Source organism: Lepidochelys kempii, chromosome 14, assembly GCF_965140285.1.
Source record: "Lepidochelys kempii isolate rLepKem1 chromosome 14, rLepKem1.hap1, whole genome shotgun sequence".
In the NCBI taxonomy this organism is placed as follows: Eukaryota; Metazoa; Chordata; order Testudines; family Cheloniidae; genus Lepidochelys; species Lepidochelys kempii.
In genome coordinates this window covers 40,231,804-40,250,551 of record NC_136393.1, presented here as the reverse complement: position 1 = coordinate 40,250,551, position 18,748 = coordinate 40,231,804, and the positions used below count along the sequence as shown (strand labels likewise).

Genomic DNA, 18,748 nt, shown 5'->3' with positions numbered 1-18,748 from the left:
ACCCGGTAACTGGTTTTCAAGCCTTCTCATGTGGCTGGCGCTCAGCGAGGAACAGACACTCTAAGTCTGGAAGAGTTAGGAAACGTGGCAGCGGTGATCAGAAAACGAGCATGTGTTCACCTCACGCACAAGGCATGTCTGACCCTGTCGATTTAACTGTCCAGTGCACGGTAGCCCACACCCCTGCCCTCCTGAACTGAGCAGAGAAGTCAGTGACTAACAGTTGATGGCACAGGCTGTCTCCATCATCCATCTCCAGGTCAGATGCCACATGTTCTGCACCTGCAGGTGTGTAACCAACCCTAAGCTCACAGATTCCCACCTTACACAGTGAGAGCCAATGCTGCCCATTGCAATAGCCTGCCATTACAGCAGGGAGCTGGGATTCAGGGCCCATCTGTATCCGAGCAATCTGCACCAGTATAATCACAGTGACGCAGTGACATCAGGGCAAACACCTCCTGGAGATGCGCTGGAGCAGTGCGGCTCACTCTGGTAACTTCCTGCAGCGAACTGCACCCAGGCAAGCTCCTTTGTGCACCAGTGCAGTGCGTCTCCTTTAGCGGTTTGCACCAATTCAACTGCACAGATGTCATGACATCAGCACAGAGGATTCCTAATGCAGACAGACCTGGATTCAATCCCCTCTGCCAGCTGCTAAACCCTCCTGGGGCCCAGTGATCAGATCCCAGGGCAGTAGAGAAATCCCATCCCCGACAGCCTCCAGCACGCCCTGCCCCAGACGACGGGGGGATACAGCCCTGGAACATGCACCGTTCTGTCGATTGCTCCTTCCGTCAGACACTCTGGGAGGGGAGCCAAGAGGGTCAGGCAGACCCCCCCACCAAGGGCAGATGGAGGGTCCATGGCTCCCTAGAGCTACCCCGGGGCTGTTACCAAGATCCGGCTCTGGCTGGGTAGCAGGGCCTCAGAGCAGCAGCCGGGCCATGGTAAGACGCAGCTGTGGGGAACTACAGACCCTCCCCCTGCTCTGGGCAGGGAGCCTGGGGGAAGGGATACAGACCTGGGCTGCTCTCAGCCCCCCACCCCTGGCAAGTGGAGGGTCATCCACAGCTCCCTGCAACTGCCTGGACTCCAGCTGCCAGCCAGAGGTGGGGTGGGGGGACCTCAGGGGGAAGAGGAGGAGGAGGGGCGGGGCCAGTGACAAAAAGTGGGAGGGCCACGCCCACTTCCAGCACCCCAGGCAGTTTCAGTGTCTCTCTCCTGCCTGCCCCCAGGCAGAGATGCCCCATTACCTGGGTTCCCTCCAGTCTCCAGGTGTCCATTGCCATTAACACACAACTCCTACAGCGGCTCTTCGCTCTCAGCAACCCAGCTGCTGGCCCCATTGTCCCTCTCAGCGACACTCAGGCCACAGACGCTGCTGCAGGTGCTGGGCTGGGGTCAGCTCCTCTCGGTCTGAGTGGGTCCGATTTGGCAGCAGCAAAGCCGAGGCAGAGGTCCTGGCCCTGGCTCCCCGTCCCTGCTCCAGACTCTCCAACTGATCTGAACCCGAGACAGACCAAGCAGGACAGGTCAGGGGTGGGGGAGGCCATTTGTGGTTTCTTGTTCCCTGCCCAGCAGCCCAACCCCCTGCCAGATTCGGTGCCATGATGATTAAAACCCCTTAACTCCTATCGGCCCCTCCGCCCCCAGGGCCGCAGAGACCTGATCTCCTACGGGCCCCTCCCACCCGTGACAGGCACCCAGCTGGGGGGTGGGGGAGAAGACCCTCCTCACACACACAATCCTCCTAGAAGTAAGTGTGAGTCGGATATCAGAAGGGGAGGGGCTGGGGCTCGAAACAGCCCTGTCCCTGGCCCAGCCCCCTCCTTGAAGGGCGGGACTTGAACCAGTGTCCAGCGCTCCTCTGCCCAGCCCCTCCTTTCCCTTTCGGGGCGGGGCTCTTCCGAACCCCCCCCTGCTCTTCGGCCCGGGGCCTGCCCCCCGAATCACCCCCCGTTAGCCCAGAGTCCCAGCCCTTCGGCCAAGGACCGGCCCCTGCCACTGCGCTGCCCTCCCCACACGGTCCCCAGGCACCGCCCAAGCCCCGCTCCCCCTTCGGAGCCCTGCCCCCCATGCGGTCCCCAGCCCCGAGCCCGAGCCCCGCCACCCATTCGGGCTCCGGTCCCTCCCCCTCCCCATTGGTCCCCGGCCCCTAGCCAACCCCCTCCCCGGTCCCTCCCCCTCCCCATTTGGTCCCTGAGCCCGAGCCCCGCCACCCATTCAGGCCAGGGCCCGGGCCCCTCCCCCTCCCCATTCGGGCCCGCGGTCCCCCCTTCGCCCCAGTCCGGTGGTGGCTGGAACCGGCCCGCAAACCCCGCCGCGCAGCGAGCGAGCGAGCCACCGAGCAGCCAGCAGCACCCACCCACCCACCCATCCTCGGCCCGGGCAGGGACCCCTGGGACCCGGAGTCTCACCCGCGGGAAGAGCGCCCGGCGCCGCAGCCCGGGGACGAGCTGAGGTCCCAGCAGCCAGGCGGGCTCACAGCGGATCCCACCCGGTGAGTTCGCAGCCACAGAGCGACCGGCTTCCCTGTGACCCCCGCGCCAGCTTCATTCCCACGTGGGTCTGAACAGCGGAAACGTCCCTGCCCGGGGGTCACAGCAACAGCGGCCGATCCCCGCCCTCAGCCCCCCCTCCATTTAACCCCTCGACTCCCGGCCGCTCTGCTCCCCACAAACCTTCCCCCTCTCTCCCGGGCTGGCCGGGTGCCCGAGCGGCGTCCCGCCCGGCCCCGGGCAAAGCTCCGATCGGGGCTCAGTCCTCGCCCTCCCTGACCTGCCCGCCCTGCCCGCCCTCCTCCTGAAACCTTGTCCTCCCTCTGCCCTCCCCTGCTCCCCCCACCCCCGACCCCTCTGATCGCTGCTTCCCCCTCCTGCCAGCTCCCCGGGGCCCTTCCATAGGCTCTGTCCTTGGTCCCCTGGGGCTGACCAAATAGTATATAAACACATGGAGCGGGGAGGGTCCTTACTGGTTTGTTTCGGTGTAACAGTGTGTGACAAGGAGGGGGGAGGTCTTGAGAAAAATAAACAAACAAACCAGTAAATGTGACATGGTTTATGGCCAGCCTCCCTCTTCTGTTCTCTTCTCCCTCTGCCCCTCGTCTCTGGGTTGTCTCCTCTGTAAACACAAATTCAACTCCCCTCTCCATGCTGACAACTCACCCATTTGCCTCTCTGCACCAGCCCCATATCCTGCTGGCCAAATGCACACCTCAGCCTGTCTCTGGGACATCTCCTTGTGCCTACCTACTTGTCAGCTCAAGCCCAACATGGCTAAAGCAGAGCTCTCTGTCTCTCCCCTCCTGTCCAAGCCCTCTCTATTACCTCCTTTCTCCATCGCTGTGGACAACGCCAGCATCCTCAGGCCCATAACCTGTCATCTTCCACTCACACCTCTCTCTAGGTCAGGGGTGGGCAAACTTTTTGGCCCAAGGGCCACATCGGGATTGCAAAATGGCATGGAGGGCCAGGTAGGGAAGGCTGTGACTCCCCAAGTAGCATGGCCCCCACCCCCTATTCACCTCCTCTAACTTCCCGCCCCCTGACTGACCCCCATCCCTAACCGCCCCCTCTGGGACACCATCCCCTAACCAACCCCTGTCCCTGAGTGCCCCAACCCCTGTCCACACCCCTGCTCCCTGACAGCCCCCCCCCCGGGATTCCCACACCTATCCAACCCCCCCTGTTCCCCATCCCCTGACCGCCCCCCCCCAGAACCTCCACCCCATCAAACTGCCCCCTGTCCCCTGACTGCCCCTTATCCAACGCCCCCACCCGCTTACCACGCTGCTCAGAGCAGCAGGAGCTTGCAGCCACGCTGCCCGGTAGGAGCAGCAGGCCAGAGCACCAGCCGCACAGTGAGGTGAGGCCGCAGGGGCGAGGGGACAGCGGGGAGGGACCTGGGGCTAGCCTCCCCTGCTGGGAGCTCAGGGGCCGGCAGGACAGTCCCGCAGGCTGGATGTGGCCCGTGGGCCGTACTTTGCCCACCTCTGCTCTAAGTCCTCACATCCAGGGCTGTGCTTAAGTCTTGTGGTGTTTTCCTGCATAACATCTCTAAGATACAGCCTTTCCTCTCCATCCACACAGCTAAAATTCCCATCGAGGCTCTGATCACATCACATCTCAGTTACCGCCACATGCTTCTCTTTTCCCTCTTCCCTAGCTCATATCCATTCAGAATATTGCTGCAAGCTGCAAAGATCATTCTCCTAGCCCACTGCTTTCACCATGTCACCCCTCTTTGCATCCCTCCACTGGCTCCCCCTTCTCTATTGCATCAAACAGAAGCTGCTTGTCTTCTCTTTCAAGGCCCTTCACGTACTGTCCTCTCCCAACTGGACATCTTTCATTCACCGTACCAAGGTGTTGACTCCCACCTCCAATCGGTCCATGCTGCCAGCAACACCCACTTGTTAAATTTTCAGACAACCACGTTCATGCTTTCTGCCACATGCCCTACATGCTCGGGAGGAGAGCCCCTTAAACATTCGCAAAACTACCTCATTATCCACCTCCAATTCCCAAATCAATGCTCTTCTTTGCCCTGGTGTCTACCAAAAATTCAACAGCCTGTCTCCTGGGGTGCTGAGACCACTGCCTATCATACCGACCGATACACTCTCATTATTTCCTTGCACTCCCCTGTCTGTCTGTCTCCATCTGTCTCTTGTCTTATACTTAGATTGTCAACTCTTTGGGGCAGGGACTGTCTTTTGTACTATTTTGTACAGCACCTAGCACAATCGGGTCCTTATCCATGACTGGGGCTCCTATGTGCTACAGTAATACAAATATCACGGCTAGAGAATGTCACTATTATGGCTTCAGTGCCCTCCCCCCCGCACCACCACCACCAAAAAGCAGCAAAACAAACAAAAAAAGTCAACCTCCCAGCTCAAAACGTATTTGTTTACACTCAGCTGGCGAACTCAATGTAAAGTACTAGTAGAGGTGAGGGAGAGTTGTCTTTTACCTTGATGTAGCTAGTCCAGGAATGCTATACGCTCAGCCTGGTATTGACCTGGACAAGTGACACAGAGGTTAAAGCCACCTGTGCCTTGTCTGAAGCACTTATCCTGAAGCATTTACATGAGAGGAAAGTGATCAGGAACAGTCAGCATGGATTCACCAAGGGAAGGTCATGCCTGACTAATCTAATCGCCTTCTATGATGAGATTACTGGTTCTGTGGATGAAGGGAAAGCAGTGGATGTATTGTTGCTTGACTTTAGCAAAGCTTTTGACACGGTCTCCCACAGTATTCTTGTCAGCAATTTAAAGACGTATGGGCTGGATGAATGCACTCTAAGGTGGGTAGAAAGTTGGTTAGATTGTCGGGCTCAACGGGTAGTGATCAATGGCTCCATATCTAGTTGGCAGCCGGTGTCAAGTGGAGTGCCCCAGGGGTCGGTCCTTGGGCCGGTTTTGTTCAATATCTTCATAAATGATCTGGAGGATAGTGTGGCTTGCACTCTCAGCAAATTTGCGGATGATACTAAACTGGGAGGAGTGGTAGATACGCTGGAGGGCAGGGATAGGATACAGAGGGACCTAGACAAATTGGAGGATTGGGCCAAAAGAAATCTGATGAGGTTCAATAAGGATAAGTGCAGGGTCCTGCACTTAGGACGGAAGAACCCAATGCACAGCTACAGACTAGGGACCGAATGGCTAGGCAGCAGTTCTGCGGAAAAGGACCTAGGGGTGACAGTGGACGAGAAGCTGGATATGAGTCAGCAGTGTGCCCTTGTTGCCAAGAAGGTCAATGGCATTTTGGGATGTATAAGTAGGGGCATAGCGAGCAGATCGAGGGACGTGATCGTTCCCCTCTATTCGACATTGGTGAGGCCTCATCTGGACTACTGTGTCCAGTTTTGGGCCCCACACTACAAGAAGGATGTGGATAAATTGGAGAGAGTCCAGTGAAGAGCAACAAAAATGATTAGGGGTCTGGAACACATGACTTATGAGGAGAGGCTGAGGGAACTGGGATTGTTTAGTCTGCAGAAGAGAAGAATGAGGGGGGATTTGATATTACCTGCTTTCAACTACCTGAGAGGTGGTTCCAGAGAGGATGGTTCTCGACTATTCTCAGTGGTAGAAGAGGACAGAACAAGGAGTAATGGTCTCAAGTTGCAGTGGGGGAGGTTTAGGTTGGATATTAGGAAAAACTTTTTCACTAGGAGAGTGGTGAAACACTGGAATGCGTTACCTAGGGAGGTGGTAGAATCTCCTTCCTTAGAAGTTTTTAAGGTCAGGCTTGACAAAGCCCTGGCTGGGATGATTTAATTGGGGATTGGTCCTGCTTTGAGCAGGGGGTTGGACTAGATGACCACCTGAGGTCCCTTCCAATCCTGATATTCTATGTTTCTATTCTATGTCTCCACTCAGATTTTACATCAAGTTAGCTATCTCCATGTAAACACACTTTTGCAGTGAAGACAATGCCTGGGAGACTCCTTCCTCAAGCCCCTAACTTCTGGTTGAGCTAGAAATTATTTGCAACATTTAAGAGCCCGCTGTTTGAAAGAGGTTAAACACACACAACATTTCTCCATTTTATCTTTGTGCAAATGACAGCACTCTGTGTAGTCAGGTTTCAGAGTAGCAGCCGTGTTCGTCTGTATTCGCAAAAAGAAAAGGAGGACTTGTGGCACCTTAGAGACTAACCAATTTATTTGAGCATAAGCTTTCGTGAGCTACAGCTCACTTCATCAGATGCATAAAGTGGAAAATACAGTGACGATGTTTTTTACACACAGACCATGAAAAGATGGGTGTTTATCACTTCAAAAAATTTTCTCTCCCCCCACTCCACTCTCCTGCTGGTAATAGCTTACCTAAAGTGATCACTCTCCTTACAATGTGTATGATAATCAAGGTGGGCCATTTCCAGCACAAATCCAGGGTTTAACAAGAATGTCTGAGGAACAGTGGGGGGGAGGGGGAAGCAATAAACAAGGGGAAATAGGTTACCTTGCATAATGACTCAACCACTCCCAGGCCTAAGTTAATTGTATCCAATTTGCAAATGAATTGCAATTCAGCAGTCTCTGGTTGGAGTCTGTTTCTGAAGTTTTTCTGTTGTAATATCGCAACTTTCATGTCTGTAATTGCATGACCAGAGAGTGAAGAAGAGTGAAGCCTGTTGATGGTTCTTTAGCCACTTGGATGTGCAGCAGTGCAGCTGCTCACAATGCACATAGAGGCAGGGGTAGGAAAATGGCAGTCCAGCATTAGAGTTACTCATGCCAAGCTACTGGCCAAGCGGCCTGGACATGAGGAGGGAGCAGGGCCTTGTCACATGCACATCTGATGCTCCTGGAAGTTGGTTTGCAGAATCAGACCCCCAGAGAAGCATTCACCAAATCTTTGGAAGCTGTGCACTGCTTCAGGACAATACAATCAGTCATGTCTCTCTCCCCCCACATCCTCCACATGTGTATTCGTCAAGACCTAATCATCTTTATTTATGCCTTCTCTGTACCCCTCTAACTAGTGCTTCATACACATCCCCGGAGAAGGGGAGGGCAAATGAGTGCACTCCACGCTCAGAGAGACACTGACCTGGGAGCGATTTCTAGACACGGTTGAAAATCTTTTCCAAAGGAAGGATTGTCTGTAGAAAAGTGACTATTTTTGGAATGCAAGGGTTTTTCGTGAAAGATTGTCAAGACTAGGAATTTCCTGTTTTCACAACATTGTTCTGACACTTTTAAAATCAATCTTTTGTTCACTATATACTCTCTTCCATGCCTCTACCCCCTTTGACCCAAAACCTGAGTTTGTTTAGGGCTAAAGTGGGTGGAGGCATGGCAGAGTAGCAGCCGTGTTAGTCTGCATCTGCAAGACTAACACTGTTTCAGAGTAGCAGCCATGTTAGTCTGTATCCACAAAAAGAAAAGGAGGACTTGTGGCACCTTAGAGACTAACAAAGACATTTGAGCGTAAGCTTTCATGAGCTACAGCTCACTTCATCGGATGCATGCAATGGAAAATACAGTGTGGAGATTTTATATACATAAAGAACATGAAAGAATTGGTGTTGAAGTGACTTCATGGAGAGAAAATATTGGGTATGAAAGGGCTCATTAATCTAGCAGAGAAAAGAATAACAAGACCCAGTGGCTGGAAACTCAAAAGAGACCAATTCATATTAGAAAGAAGGCACACATATTCAACCGTGAGGATGAATCACCAAAGGAACAAACCAGAAGGGGAAGTGGTGGGGATTCCCCACCTTCTGATGTCTTCTAATGAAGACTAGATGCCTTTCTGGAACGTGTGTAGTCAAAAACTAGCTCCTATGCTCTACAAAAAGCATGTGATATGCAGGGGGTCAGATGACATGCTCTAATTGTCTCTTCTGTCCATAAAGTCTGCTAATTTATGAAAAACTGAGCATAGCATGGGGAGAAGTCTCTGATGTTTTACTGTGTTCAGCTTGAGCCCACAATCAACGCTCATTGAGAGGGGTGATCCAGGGGAAGCAGCTCAACCATCCAATGTAGCTGGACAGGGGCAGGACATCAGCACTGCAAGGGAGGGGTGGGTGTGGCAGTGACATCACAAGGGCCTTTGGCAGGACCTCAGCCTATTGGACAAAGGTGGCGGGGAGGCGATGATCTCACAGAGAGATCTTCACATCAGCCAGGCAGGACAGGGGTGCAGGACAGGGGCAAGCTCGGAGATCCCTGTGGCTTTGCTTCAGCACGTCTCCTTCTCGAGGTCTCTCCTGGAGGACTGAGAGAGCATTCACTTTCACATTCGTGAGAGCAAGGAGGACCCTCTTCGGAGTTTTCTCCTTTTCTTGTAGTGGTTTTGCTCAAAAACAGACGTTCCTGTATAGAAGGTAAGAGCCTCGGAGAGGTTTGGAACCTGACCAGTCTGATCAATCAGGTGCCAGCTGATTTTTAGGAAAGGAAAACACTAGATTGTGGGGGCAGCATTTTAATTCAGACCTAGGACTTTGTCCCTTAGAATTACTGGGGACAATGGGGTTTCTCCTTTTTGTTTTCCCTTTTCCTGTCTCTCCCTCCTTTCTCATCTTCTCTTGCATCTTTGTCCTTTTCCCCTGCTTTCCTTTCACTACCAGGACCTGTCTGTGCATGTGGAGTTGGGGATGGGGGGTTGCTCCCAAAGACGTGTGGCTGGAATGGTGCTCGAAGAGTGACTCCCTCCGGTGGTGACCCGGGACATCTGGTGAGGACTCTCAGCTTTCTGCTTCTCAGAGTCTCAATGCTGATTGGGGGAGCTTGGGGCTATTGTGAGGGAGGAGACTCAGATCCTCCTTACTCTCTTTTAAGACCAAGGAAATAGGCCATAACCAAACATGTCTTTGATTGCTCTTGCCGCTTTTCTCCATTCATTGTCTTGGAGTAATTCACGATTCTCTCTCTAATGGGCTAGTTCTTCTAAAATACTTACAAAATAATTAGGTTTAAATAAAGCCAAATGCAACCCCATAGCTTCAGTAACAAAGGAGTCAGGTGGCACCCTACAGAATGGGGGACAATCCGCTGGAAAGCAGCGACCCTGAAAAGGATTTTGGGGCCATAGACAACGAGCTGCTCAGCACGGTCTGTCAATGTGAAACTGTGTTAAAAAAGGTTAAAACCATTCTTGGCTGGATAGAGTAGTGAGAATGGAAAGGGAAGTGAAAGAGCATTGGTGAGACTGATGCTGGAATGTTGAATCCAGTTCTTGTGTCCACATTTTGAATATTATGTTAAAACTATTGGAGAGGGTACAGAAAAGATTCATAATTGAGTGATGGGGATGATGCCTTCTAATGAGACATTGAAAAAGCTCAATCTGTTTAGTATACACAAAAGACAAATGAGAGGTGAGTTGCTTGACTTCATGGAGAGAAAATGTTGAGTATAAAAGGGCTCTTTTATGTAGCAGAGAAAGGCATGACAAGACCCCATGGATGGAAGCAGAAATCAGAAAAAGTATAATGACAATAAGGCCCAGATTTGTAAGAGGGTGATTCGTCATTGGCACAAACTACCAAGAGAAATGATGGATTCTCCATCTCTTGATCTCTTCGAATAAAGACTAGATGCCTTTCTGGAAAACATTTGAGTAGAAGAAAAGCCCAGCTCTTCTGATATACAGGAGGCCTTAGGATATGCAGGGGATGAGATTAAATGCTCTAACGGTTGCTTCTGGCCATAAAGTCAACTAACTTGTGAAAACCTAATTGCGGCCTGGGGAAGAAGCTCTGTGTTATACTGTGTAGTGGGTGTCATCCCCACAAGGAAGAGTCATTGAGTGGGGTGATCCAGGGGAAGCGGCTGAAACATCCAATGTGGCTGGACAGGGGCAGGACATCAGCACTGCAGGGGAGGGGTGGGTGTGGCAGTGACATCACAAGGGCCTTTGGCAGGACCTCAGCCTATTGGACAAAGGTGGCGGGGAGGCGATGACCTCACAGAGAGATCTTGACATCAGCCAGGCAGGACAGGGGTGCAGAACAGGGGCAAGCTCGGAGATCCCTGTGGCTTTGCTTCAGCACGTCTCCTTCTCGAGGTCTCTCCTGGAGGACTGAGAGAGCATTCACTTTCACATTCGTGAGCGCAAGGAGGACCCTCTTCGGAGTTTTCTCCTTTTCTTGTAGTGGTTTTGATCGAAAACAGACATCCCTGTATAGAAAGTAAGGTAAGAGCCTCGGAGAGGTTTGGAACCTCTTCAGTCTGATCCATCAGGTGCCGGCTGATTTTTAGGAAAGGAAAATATTAGATTGTGGGGGAAGTATTTTATTTCCGACCTAGGACTTTGTCCCTTAGAATCACTGGGGACGTTGGTTTTTCACCTTTTTGTTTTCCCTTTTCCTCTGTCCCTCCTACCTTTCTCTTCTTGCTTCCTTTTTCATTTTCCTCTGCTCTCCTCCCACCACCAGGAGCTCTGTGTGTGGAGCGGGGGCCGGGGAGGTTGTGGGAGGCCCTCACAGAGAGGTGAGACTGGAATAGGGCTCCGAGAATGATCGCCTCGGTGGTGACCAGGGCCATTCTTTGGGCAATTTGATAAGAACCCTTAGCCTCCCACCCCTCAAAGTCTCAACCTTGATTGGCTGAGGAGGGAGCTATTGACAGGGAGGAAACTCTAGTCTTTGTTGTTCTCTTTTATGACCAAGCAAATAAGTCTCTGGTGGGGGGGCGGGGGGGGTTGTTGTCTGTTAGTTAGAACAGGAGTCGGGATTGTTGTCTTCTCTTTCTGGCTCTGTCACCGCTTTGCTGTGTGACACCTTGGGTAGGTCCAGTGGGAATAGGGTCAATTCTCTAACTCCAGGCAGCAGGGAGCCTGGGTGAGATAAGGGATGTTAAGGCCGTCTGCGAAGGAGAAAGGGATGTTTCCAGGTGTTGAATGTCAAGAATTCTAAACTTTGCTGAAATGGCTAGTCTCGAGAAACAAGAACTAGTTGGGGCCAAACTTTAACCATTGTTTTTTTAAAGCCCATTCAGGGATGTGAGTCCCAGAGAGCCATGGAGAGGGGGAGCAACTTGCCCAAAGTCCCACAGATCAAGAGGCAGCAATGGAAGCAGGAGTGACCCTCCCTCTCAAAGGCAGGGGGACCAGCCATTAGGGCCTGGTTGCAATTGCCAGCTGTGGAGGGAGTGTGCGGCAGTGGTTAGTGAAGGGGTCGATCCATGGCTCTGACACTCAGTGTGAGCCTGTGCTCCTAGCTGAGGCCCGTTTGGCATCAGTCGAGTTAGGGTCCCATGGCTACAGCTCAGTGGGTTTGGGAGGCTCCAGGAAGGTGTGTAAAGTGCTGGGATGTCAGGATCCTGGAGGCGCTGTCACCTCCGCCCTAGGGCAGTGTTCTGCACCCCCCTGCTGCTGGCTGAGTTTCTCCGTCCCTTGGCAATAAGACAGACTCTTGTTTTCACAGCTAGTCGATCGCCCTAGTGTCATCACCCTGCCTGCTGGCTGGGCAGGGTAACTCCTGAGGTCACCACCCTCTCCAGCCTGCCTTGGGCTTGGAGAGTGAGGAGGAGGGCGTGGGACGTCTGCTGACCCTGAACATCCGCCATCCATCATCCCATCACTGAGAGCAAGTGAGTGGCATTCGGGTTCCCCGGAGGCTTCCCCTGTCTGTCTAGGGAGAGGCAGAAATGGGGAGAGACTATCCGGACTCCTGGCTTCTGTTCCTTCTCTAGCCTGGGTGGGAGAGTGGCCTGGGACGACAGGAGGGGACTGCTTGTCCAGAGGAACCGATGGTCTTTGGGACTGACCCCATTGCTGGAAAAGAATGAGACTTCCTGGCTATTGCAGCAGCAGGGATTACGAGGGGGAACGTTGGGAGCGGATCATGCAATGAACTCCTGCCCGTGTGTGTAGATGGCACTCCCTGCACTCCTGTGGGGGCAGAAGGGGCTGCTGTGGTTGGAGGAGGGAGGAGGAGGGACGGAAAAGGCCCAGGAGTGAAAGGCTGCCTTGAGCCCAGTCTCACCCCTGCTCCCCGCTTGGTTCCAGGATGGCCAGGCTCCTGCGGATGTTGCGGAGGAAGGCTCTGCAGGTGGCCCCAGAGCCTGAGGGAAGCAGCTGCCGTCTTCCCAAGGGGCAGAGCAACCCCTGCATCCCTGCTGGCGGGGAAGCAGCTCCTGTCCAGGCCAGACGGCGGAAGTGCCCGGCCTTCTGGAAAAGGACCCCGGCTCCCGGCGCAGGCGCCGAGCTGGGAGAGGCCCCGACTAGGCCCCAATGGAGCTGGCCCAGGCTGCGGTTTTGCAGACAGGACCCAGCCCAGGAGGGGCGCCGGGCAGGGTGGCTCTGGGGCTTGTTGTGTGGGCAGCAGCGGCCCCAGGAGCCCAGCCCTCCTTCCCATCAGGAGGCATCGCCCTGCCCGGTCTCTGAGGACCTTCCAGCCCCCGCCGGCCAGGAGGGGGAAGGTCCCTGTCCCAGCACCGGCAGCTCAGCATGGGACAGTGGCAGCACCTGGGCCTCTGGCAGCAGCCAGGCCGATGGAGGCCACTGCTTTGTTCCAGGTGAGGAGCCAGGCTGGGCTGAGGGAGGGGTGAGGACGGGATGTGAACACCCTGGGCCCAGATGCTCTCCCAGGGATACGGGGGGGGGGTCCCAGCCCAGGTGTCTGGCCTGAGCCCCGCGAACCCCACGGACAGCAGCAGCCATCACACAGCTGCCCCTTCCGCACGGGGACCTGGGGGTGGGGGCGTGAAGAGCTGCTGCCACTTTGGTCCTTGCTGCTCTGGGTGGGGGGAACAGGCACCTGCCCTGGAGTCCTGGGCAGGGGAGGGGGGCTCTGCTCTGGGCTTCTGAAGCTGTTGGGGGCTGAAGGCATCCCTGAGAGGGAGGTTTGGGGCCCGATCTGCCCTGGGTGCCTGAGGTAGGAAGGGGGGTCTTGGATCCTGCTCTGCCCACCACGCCCCTGTCCTTCCCTCCCTGGTGCAGGGACCCCCCGGGATTCGGAGCAGGAGGAAGGGGTGCACATGGCCAAAGATGAAGCTGCTCTCAAGGTCATCCGAGAGCAGCTCCAGTGCAGAGATAAGGTACAAATGTTCCCCACCTGGGCTTGAACCAAGATTGCCCTGTCCCTTCCCAGCATCCCCACCCCCTGCCGAGGGTCTTGTCCCTCATGATCCACCACCCCTAATGGGGCCCTTTTACACCCATGATGTGGGACCCCCAAGATGGGGGTGTTTGTCCCACAACAGCCGAGGTCGTTTCCCCCCTCAGGCACTGTCCCACTTCCTGATCCTGCTTGTGTAGGAGTGGTGGGGGATTTGGACAATAGGCGGGTCCCCACAATCCCCCATTGAGGCCTGAGCCCTGGAGCTGGTTTGGGTGGGGTAGGAAGGTCCCTCACTAACAGGTTGTCTCTCGCTATACCCCACTCCCGGTGGGTACAGGATGAGGGGCAGCAGCTCCTGTTCCTTCAGGCCATCTACCCCGCATGTCTGGCTGCACGGGAGAGAGGGGAGGACACGCTGGAGCCGCGCTGCTGCAAGACGGCTGTGGTGAAGAGGATTGTGGTGAGTGAGACATGCCATACGGCAGCAGGAGGGAGGAGAGAGACATGAGTTTGGCAGGGGTATGGCCAGGCTCATGGGTGGGGACTGGGTGGTGTTGGAGGGGGCAGCAGAGGACAAGGATTCCTCGGGCTGAAGACTTGGGAGAAGAGAAGGGAGAAATTGTGAGATTGGTCAGTAGTGGGCAGGGGGGGAATTGTGGGGCTGGAGGACAGCTGAGAGTGGGGGCCAAGGAATCACATGGTCCCAGCTCGGTCATCAGGATGGGGCTGAATGGGGGCAGTTTTGACAGGGAGGAGGAGAGAAGGGGATTGGGAGTGAGCTTTGCAGGAATCTGGGAAGGAGGACAAGTTTGATGGGCAGGAAGGAATTGGAGGAGCGGGAGGTGGTGGGGGATCCTGCTGGCCATGTGGGGCACTGGCTGTGTCATCTCCTCACTGGGAGGCGTCAGTCGGGCCTGAATCTCACACGCTCCTTTGTCTCTTTTGCGTCTCACAGGAGCTCATCGAGGAGCTTCCCGATGACTCGTCACGCAGCGCCGTCCTCGCCCACTCCCTGGCTGCAGTGGGCTACCTCTGGTACTGAGACAGCCCCACCCCCCCACCCTGCCGGCTCCCCTCACCCCACTGCTGCTCAGGCCCAAGGCTGGGAGTCACCGTCACTGTCCCTCCCAGTTCACCTCCCAAGAGTGGCGCCTCTGGCAGAGATTGTCGGGTGGGAAGGGTCACTCTCTCCTGGCGGGGCTCTTCTTTTCACTCCCATAACATGACAGGGGCCTTGGGGAGGGGCTCACTCCGGGGATCAGATACAGGAGGGGCAGAAGGCTCCAGGGAACAGCAGCTATTCCTGTCCTGCCACTGTCTGTCTGGGACGCCTTGGCCTTGTCATTCCCTAGCTAAGTGCCTCAGTTTCCATTCTTGCCAGCCTGTGCCTCTATCCTTGTGGCTTGGTGTCTGTGTTGGCGACAGTCCCACCCCCATACTGCACAGTCTAATAGCAGCTCCTCTCTCTTGCCAGCACCATGAAACCTGTCCTGGAGCCAGCCCTAGAGACCCACCTCTTGCGAGCTCTCCTTCACTCTGTCTTCACCCTGGGCACGGAGAAGGACACCACCGGCATCCAGGTACCTCCTCCTCCTCCATCCTCCTCCTCTTCCAGAGTAGTCCTTGGTCCCTGCTCTCTTGATTCACTGGAGCTCCAACTTTAGGGGTGGGGTAGTGGAGATGGAACAAGCTGCAGGCTTGGATCCTTCCCTCCAGCAGGGAAGAGATTACGCCTCCCTGGGGGATTGTTTTCTTTCTTTCTTTCTTTCTTTCTTTCTTTCTTTCTTTCTTTCTTTCTTTCATAAGCCGTGTTTTGCCCAGAAGCCCAGCTTCCATCCATAGCAACTTGGCTGTTTCCTACTCTTCTGCCTACAAGGCCCTCTGCAGAGACCTGCTAAGCTCATGGATTAAAGGTCCAGGGGTCATCAATTCTTGCGAATTGCCTGCAGTGGGATGTGAAGGAGAGAGGCTGGGAGATGTGTTTGGGAGTCTCCCCAGTGCTTCCCAGAGACCCCTCTTCCCATCCTGTGGCAGGTGTAGGCCCAGGTTCCCTAAGTCTGACCCTTGCTTTGCAGACTCTGCACAAAGTCATCCCAGAGGTCCTGGATGCCATGCTGGGGAACCTGCTGGCAGAGTCCCCAGACACAGACAGGCTCCACTTCATCTTGGAGGTGAGCCCCATTTCACCGTAACTCTGGGGGACTGGTAAGGAGAGACTGGAAGATCCATTTTCTACTCTGTCCTCCTAGCTGGGTCCCCAGTGGGCCGTCCTTGGTCAGTGCAATGTAGTGTCAGGTCCTTCCTTCTTGAGGAACAGAGGAAGGAGCTGGGACTCCAAGCCAGAGCTCTGCCTGGTTCTGCTGAGCACTAAGCACAGGGCTCCTGGCTGTCTTGGGGAGTGAGAGTCTGAAAATCCACCCTTCCCCCTCCCCTCCAACACACAGAGCCCATGAGATTAGGGAGCTAGTTCTCAGAGAAGAGGCACATGCTCCTTCCTAGAGAAACAGGAGGGCCCCAGGGAATCAGCCCTTCCCTCTGATCTGCTCTGAAATTCCTGGGGGGATTGTGCTCTCAGTCACTCCCTACATCCCCCCAAGGATTTGCGTAGCAGGGAAGGTCCAAGGGTTCAGTCTTCTTTCTGGTGAACTGTTCAGGAATCAGGAATTCTGGGAGGATGGGACCAGCCCCGACCCCGAACATTGTCCCAATCTAGAGAGACGCGGAGAAGTTGTGACCGGAAGGGTACAAGCTGCATCCTGGGGGAAAGAATCCCCTTCTAAAGCTCTGCCATCAAGGACTCAGATATTCCCCCCTGCGCAGAATGTCTCAGGCACCTGGGGCTGGAGGCGTGGGGGGCTCATTTGTAAAGCAGGAGCAGCTGGCCACTGAGTCTGACCTGCCTCCTTTCCCCACAGCATGTCAACCTCTGGGTCGTGTCCAGGGTGTCGCAGGAGCGAGCCAGGGCCATCAGGAGCAGCACAGCCCTGCTGAGATACACAGTCACCCTCCCTGAGTTTGACGTAAGTGAGCCCAGCTTGCTGGCTCCAGGCGGAGGTGGGCTGGCTCCAGCGGGCTGCAGGATCTGCTGCTGCTGCCGGGGCTGTGGCTTAGGAGGGTTCTTCATGGGGAGGCAGAGTCAGAGTAGGATTGAGCGAGGCTTGAGTCAAGTTCTTCTTGTCCTGGTTCAGTGTTGTCCCTGGGCCTTTAAGGGGACCATGCTCCAGCCCCTGCTTGGCATCCCGGGCTCCCTTGGCAGCAGAGCAAATGAAGGCTCGATCTCAAGCTCCTCTCCCCCGGCATCTCCTGCAGAGGGGCTAAGGGGAAGGAGCCCTCTGGACCAGGGCGGACAGGGAGCTGAGAGGAAAATGCTGATGGAGTCCCCTCTGCTCTCCCTTCCATTAGATCTCAGCCGAGTTCCCTCAGATGGGGCACCATGTGGCCCAGCTGGCTCTATTTGTCAGCGATCCAGACAAGGACATCAGCCGGCAGGCCAGGGAGGGGACTTACCGGCTCTACCAACTGCTGCTCCAACAGAGGGGTAAGGAACCCAGCTGGGACACGGAACTCAATAGGGGACTGAGAGTGACCACAGGTTGATAATGGGACCCCAGACCATTTCTCTCAGACTGACCCCAGCTGGAGGACAAGTCTCTCTCTGCCTCTGTTCTTCTCCACTCCACGGTGCAGCCACCAATGGGATTGGAAGGACACAGAAACTGCAACCAGAATGAGAAGAAAAGTCTCTCTCTCTCTCTTTCTTCCAGGCCTGACCATACATGAGGCGGAAGATCTCTGGTGCTACGACTGGCACCAGGACAGCAGGCTGTTGGGCTACAAGAATACAGCCAGAGTGGGGGAGGTAAGGGCACTGTGCCAGGGCATGACACAGCTCAGGGAGTGTAGCTGGCTGGGTTCCCTGCAGTGGAGGCCTCCTGGAGACAGGAAAAGAGCCCGCTCGTTATGTCCAGTTCAGAGTTCCTCATCCAGCAACCAGTGGGACACGCTGGTGCCAAAGGTCCCACACTGAGACTGGGCCATGAGTCTCCTTGTTCTTGTCAGGCTGCAGGTTGGATTCCCCTTGAAGAAACCAAGGAGTTGCAGAGGCCATAGCCAGCAACTAGAGAAATCACTTAGCTCGGGGAAGAGACCTTTGGTCTGTCAGCTCCAACCCCCTCCACACGCACACTCTTCTAGCCGCTGAGGTGCAGGAGATCTCTCTGCTGGAAGCAAGACAGGGTCCCCTGTCATCTCTGTGCCCTGCACAGCAGATTGGGCCTGCTCACACACATTAGAGATCCATTTCCAGCCCATCCTGGACCCTGCCATAAATTGCCTTCCCGAAAGAGCCACTGGAGGCTTTGGTCCCTCAGCATCTGCGACCTTTTAATAAAGGGGCTTCCCTGAGCCCTGGGACCCTGAAAGCCTCCTGGGGAATGAACTGCCTTGGCCACAGCAGCTCTCTTCCCCACTCTTTGGGGCATGAGACGCCATTGTACCTCCAGGACTTGGAGGCTGGCTCTGGGCAATCTGCTCGAGCCTCATGTCCTCTTGGTTTTAGGTCTTTGGAAAATTCTTCTCCGTCGGGCAGAGAAGATCCTTCGTGCAGACAGCTTTGCTGGCCATCTATGACCCCCTGCTGCGTGTCAGCCAGGCTGGGCTGGTGCTCGTCTACTCCCTCCTGGGGGAAGCCCAGCAACTGATGGGGGACACGGTAAGCAGCTGCAATCGACTCAGAAGCTTGGCGTGGGGCCCAGGGCCTCCTTCCCATCCTCTTGCCATGCGCTGGCCTGGTAGCAAGGAGCCTAGTGGGGACTTCTGGACTTCATGGACTTCTGTTCTTAGGATGTGGTGCTCTGCTATCACTCCTGGGAAGGACAGGAGAGTCCCCTAAGTGCCCTCTGGGAACCTTTCCTGCCCCACAGAGCTGCACCCATTTCCCCATGATCTAGTGTCCATGTCACCCCAGCCACCATCGAGAGTTGCTCCCATCCCTGGCAGCCTGGGAGGCCAAGGACTGAGTGGTGATGGTGACTGACTGAGGCACATGGGCGTGGGAAGCTGGTCTTGCTGCTGGTAAGGCTGGACCCACTCTCAAGAGATTGGGAGGATTCAGTTGGCAGGGGCTGCTGACCTGCCCCGTTCAACAGGGCTGCCATCCTGTGGTTTCAGCTTTTGTCACTGGGGTGTGTTGGGGAAAGGTCTCAAGCTCCCCC

General features: G+C 55.1%; 2 protein-coding genes across 2 annotated transcripts in view; both read right to left on the bottom strand.

Annotated features, from left to right (window-relative positions):
- LOC144929355 (C-type lectin domain family 2 member D2-like) overlaps window positions 1–3,385 on the bottom strand; it is a 287,754-nt gene extending 284,369 nt beyond the window's left edge. The window contains 3 exon segments of the mRNA XM_078848675.1: window positions 1,257–1,398; window positions 2,421–2,535; window positions 3,330–3,385. Coding sequence (XP_078704801.1) covers window positions 1,257–1,398; window positions 2,421–2,535; window positions 3,330–3,385 — 313 coding nt within the window.
- LOC140904638 (uncharacterized) overlaps window positions 1–18,748 on the bottom strand; it is an 819,798-nt gene that overhangs the window by 649,530 nt on the left and 151,520 nt on the right.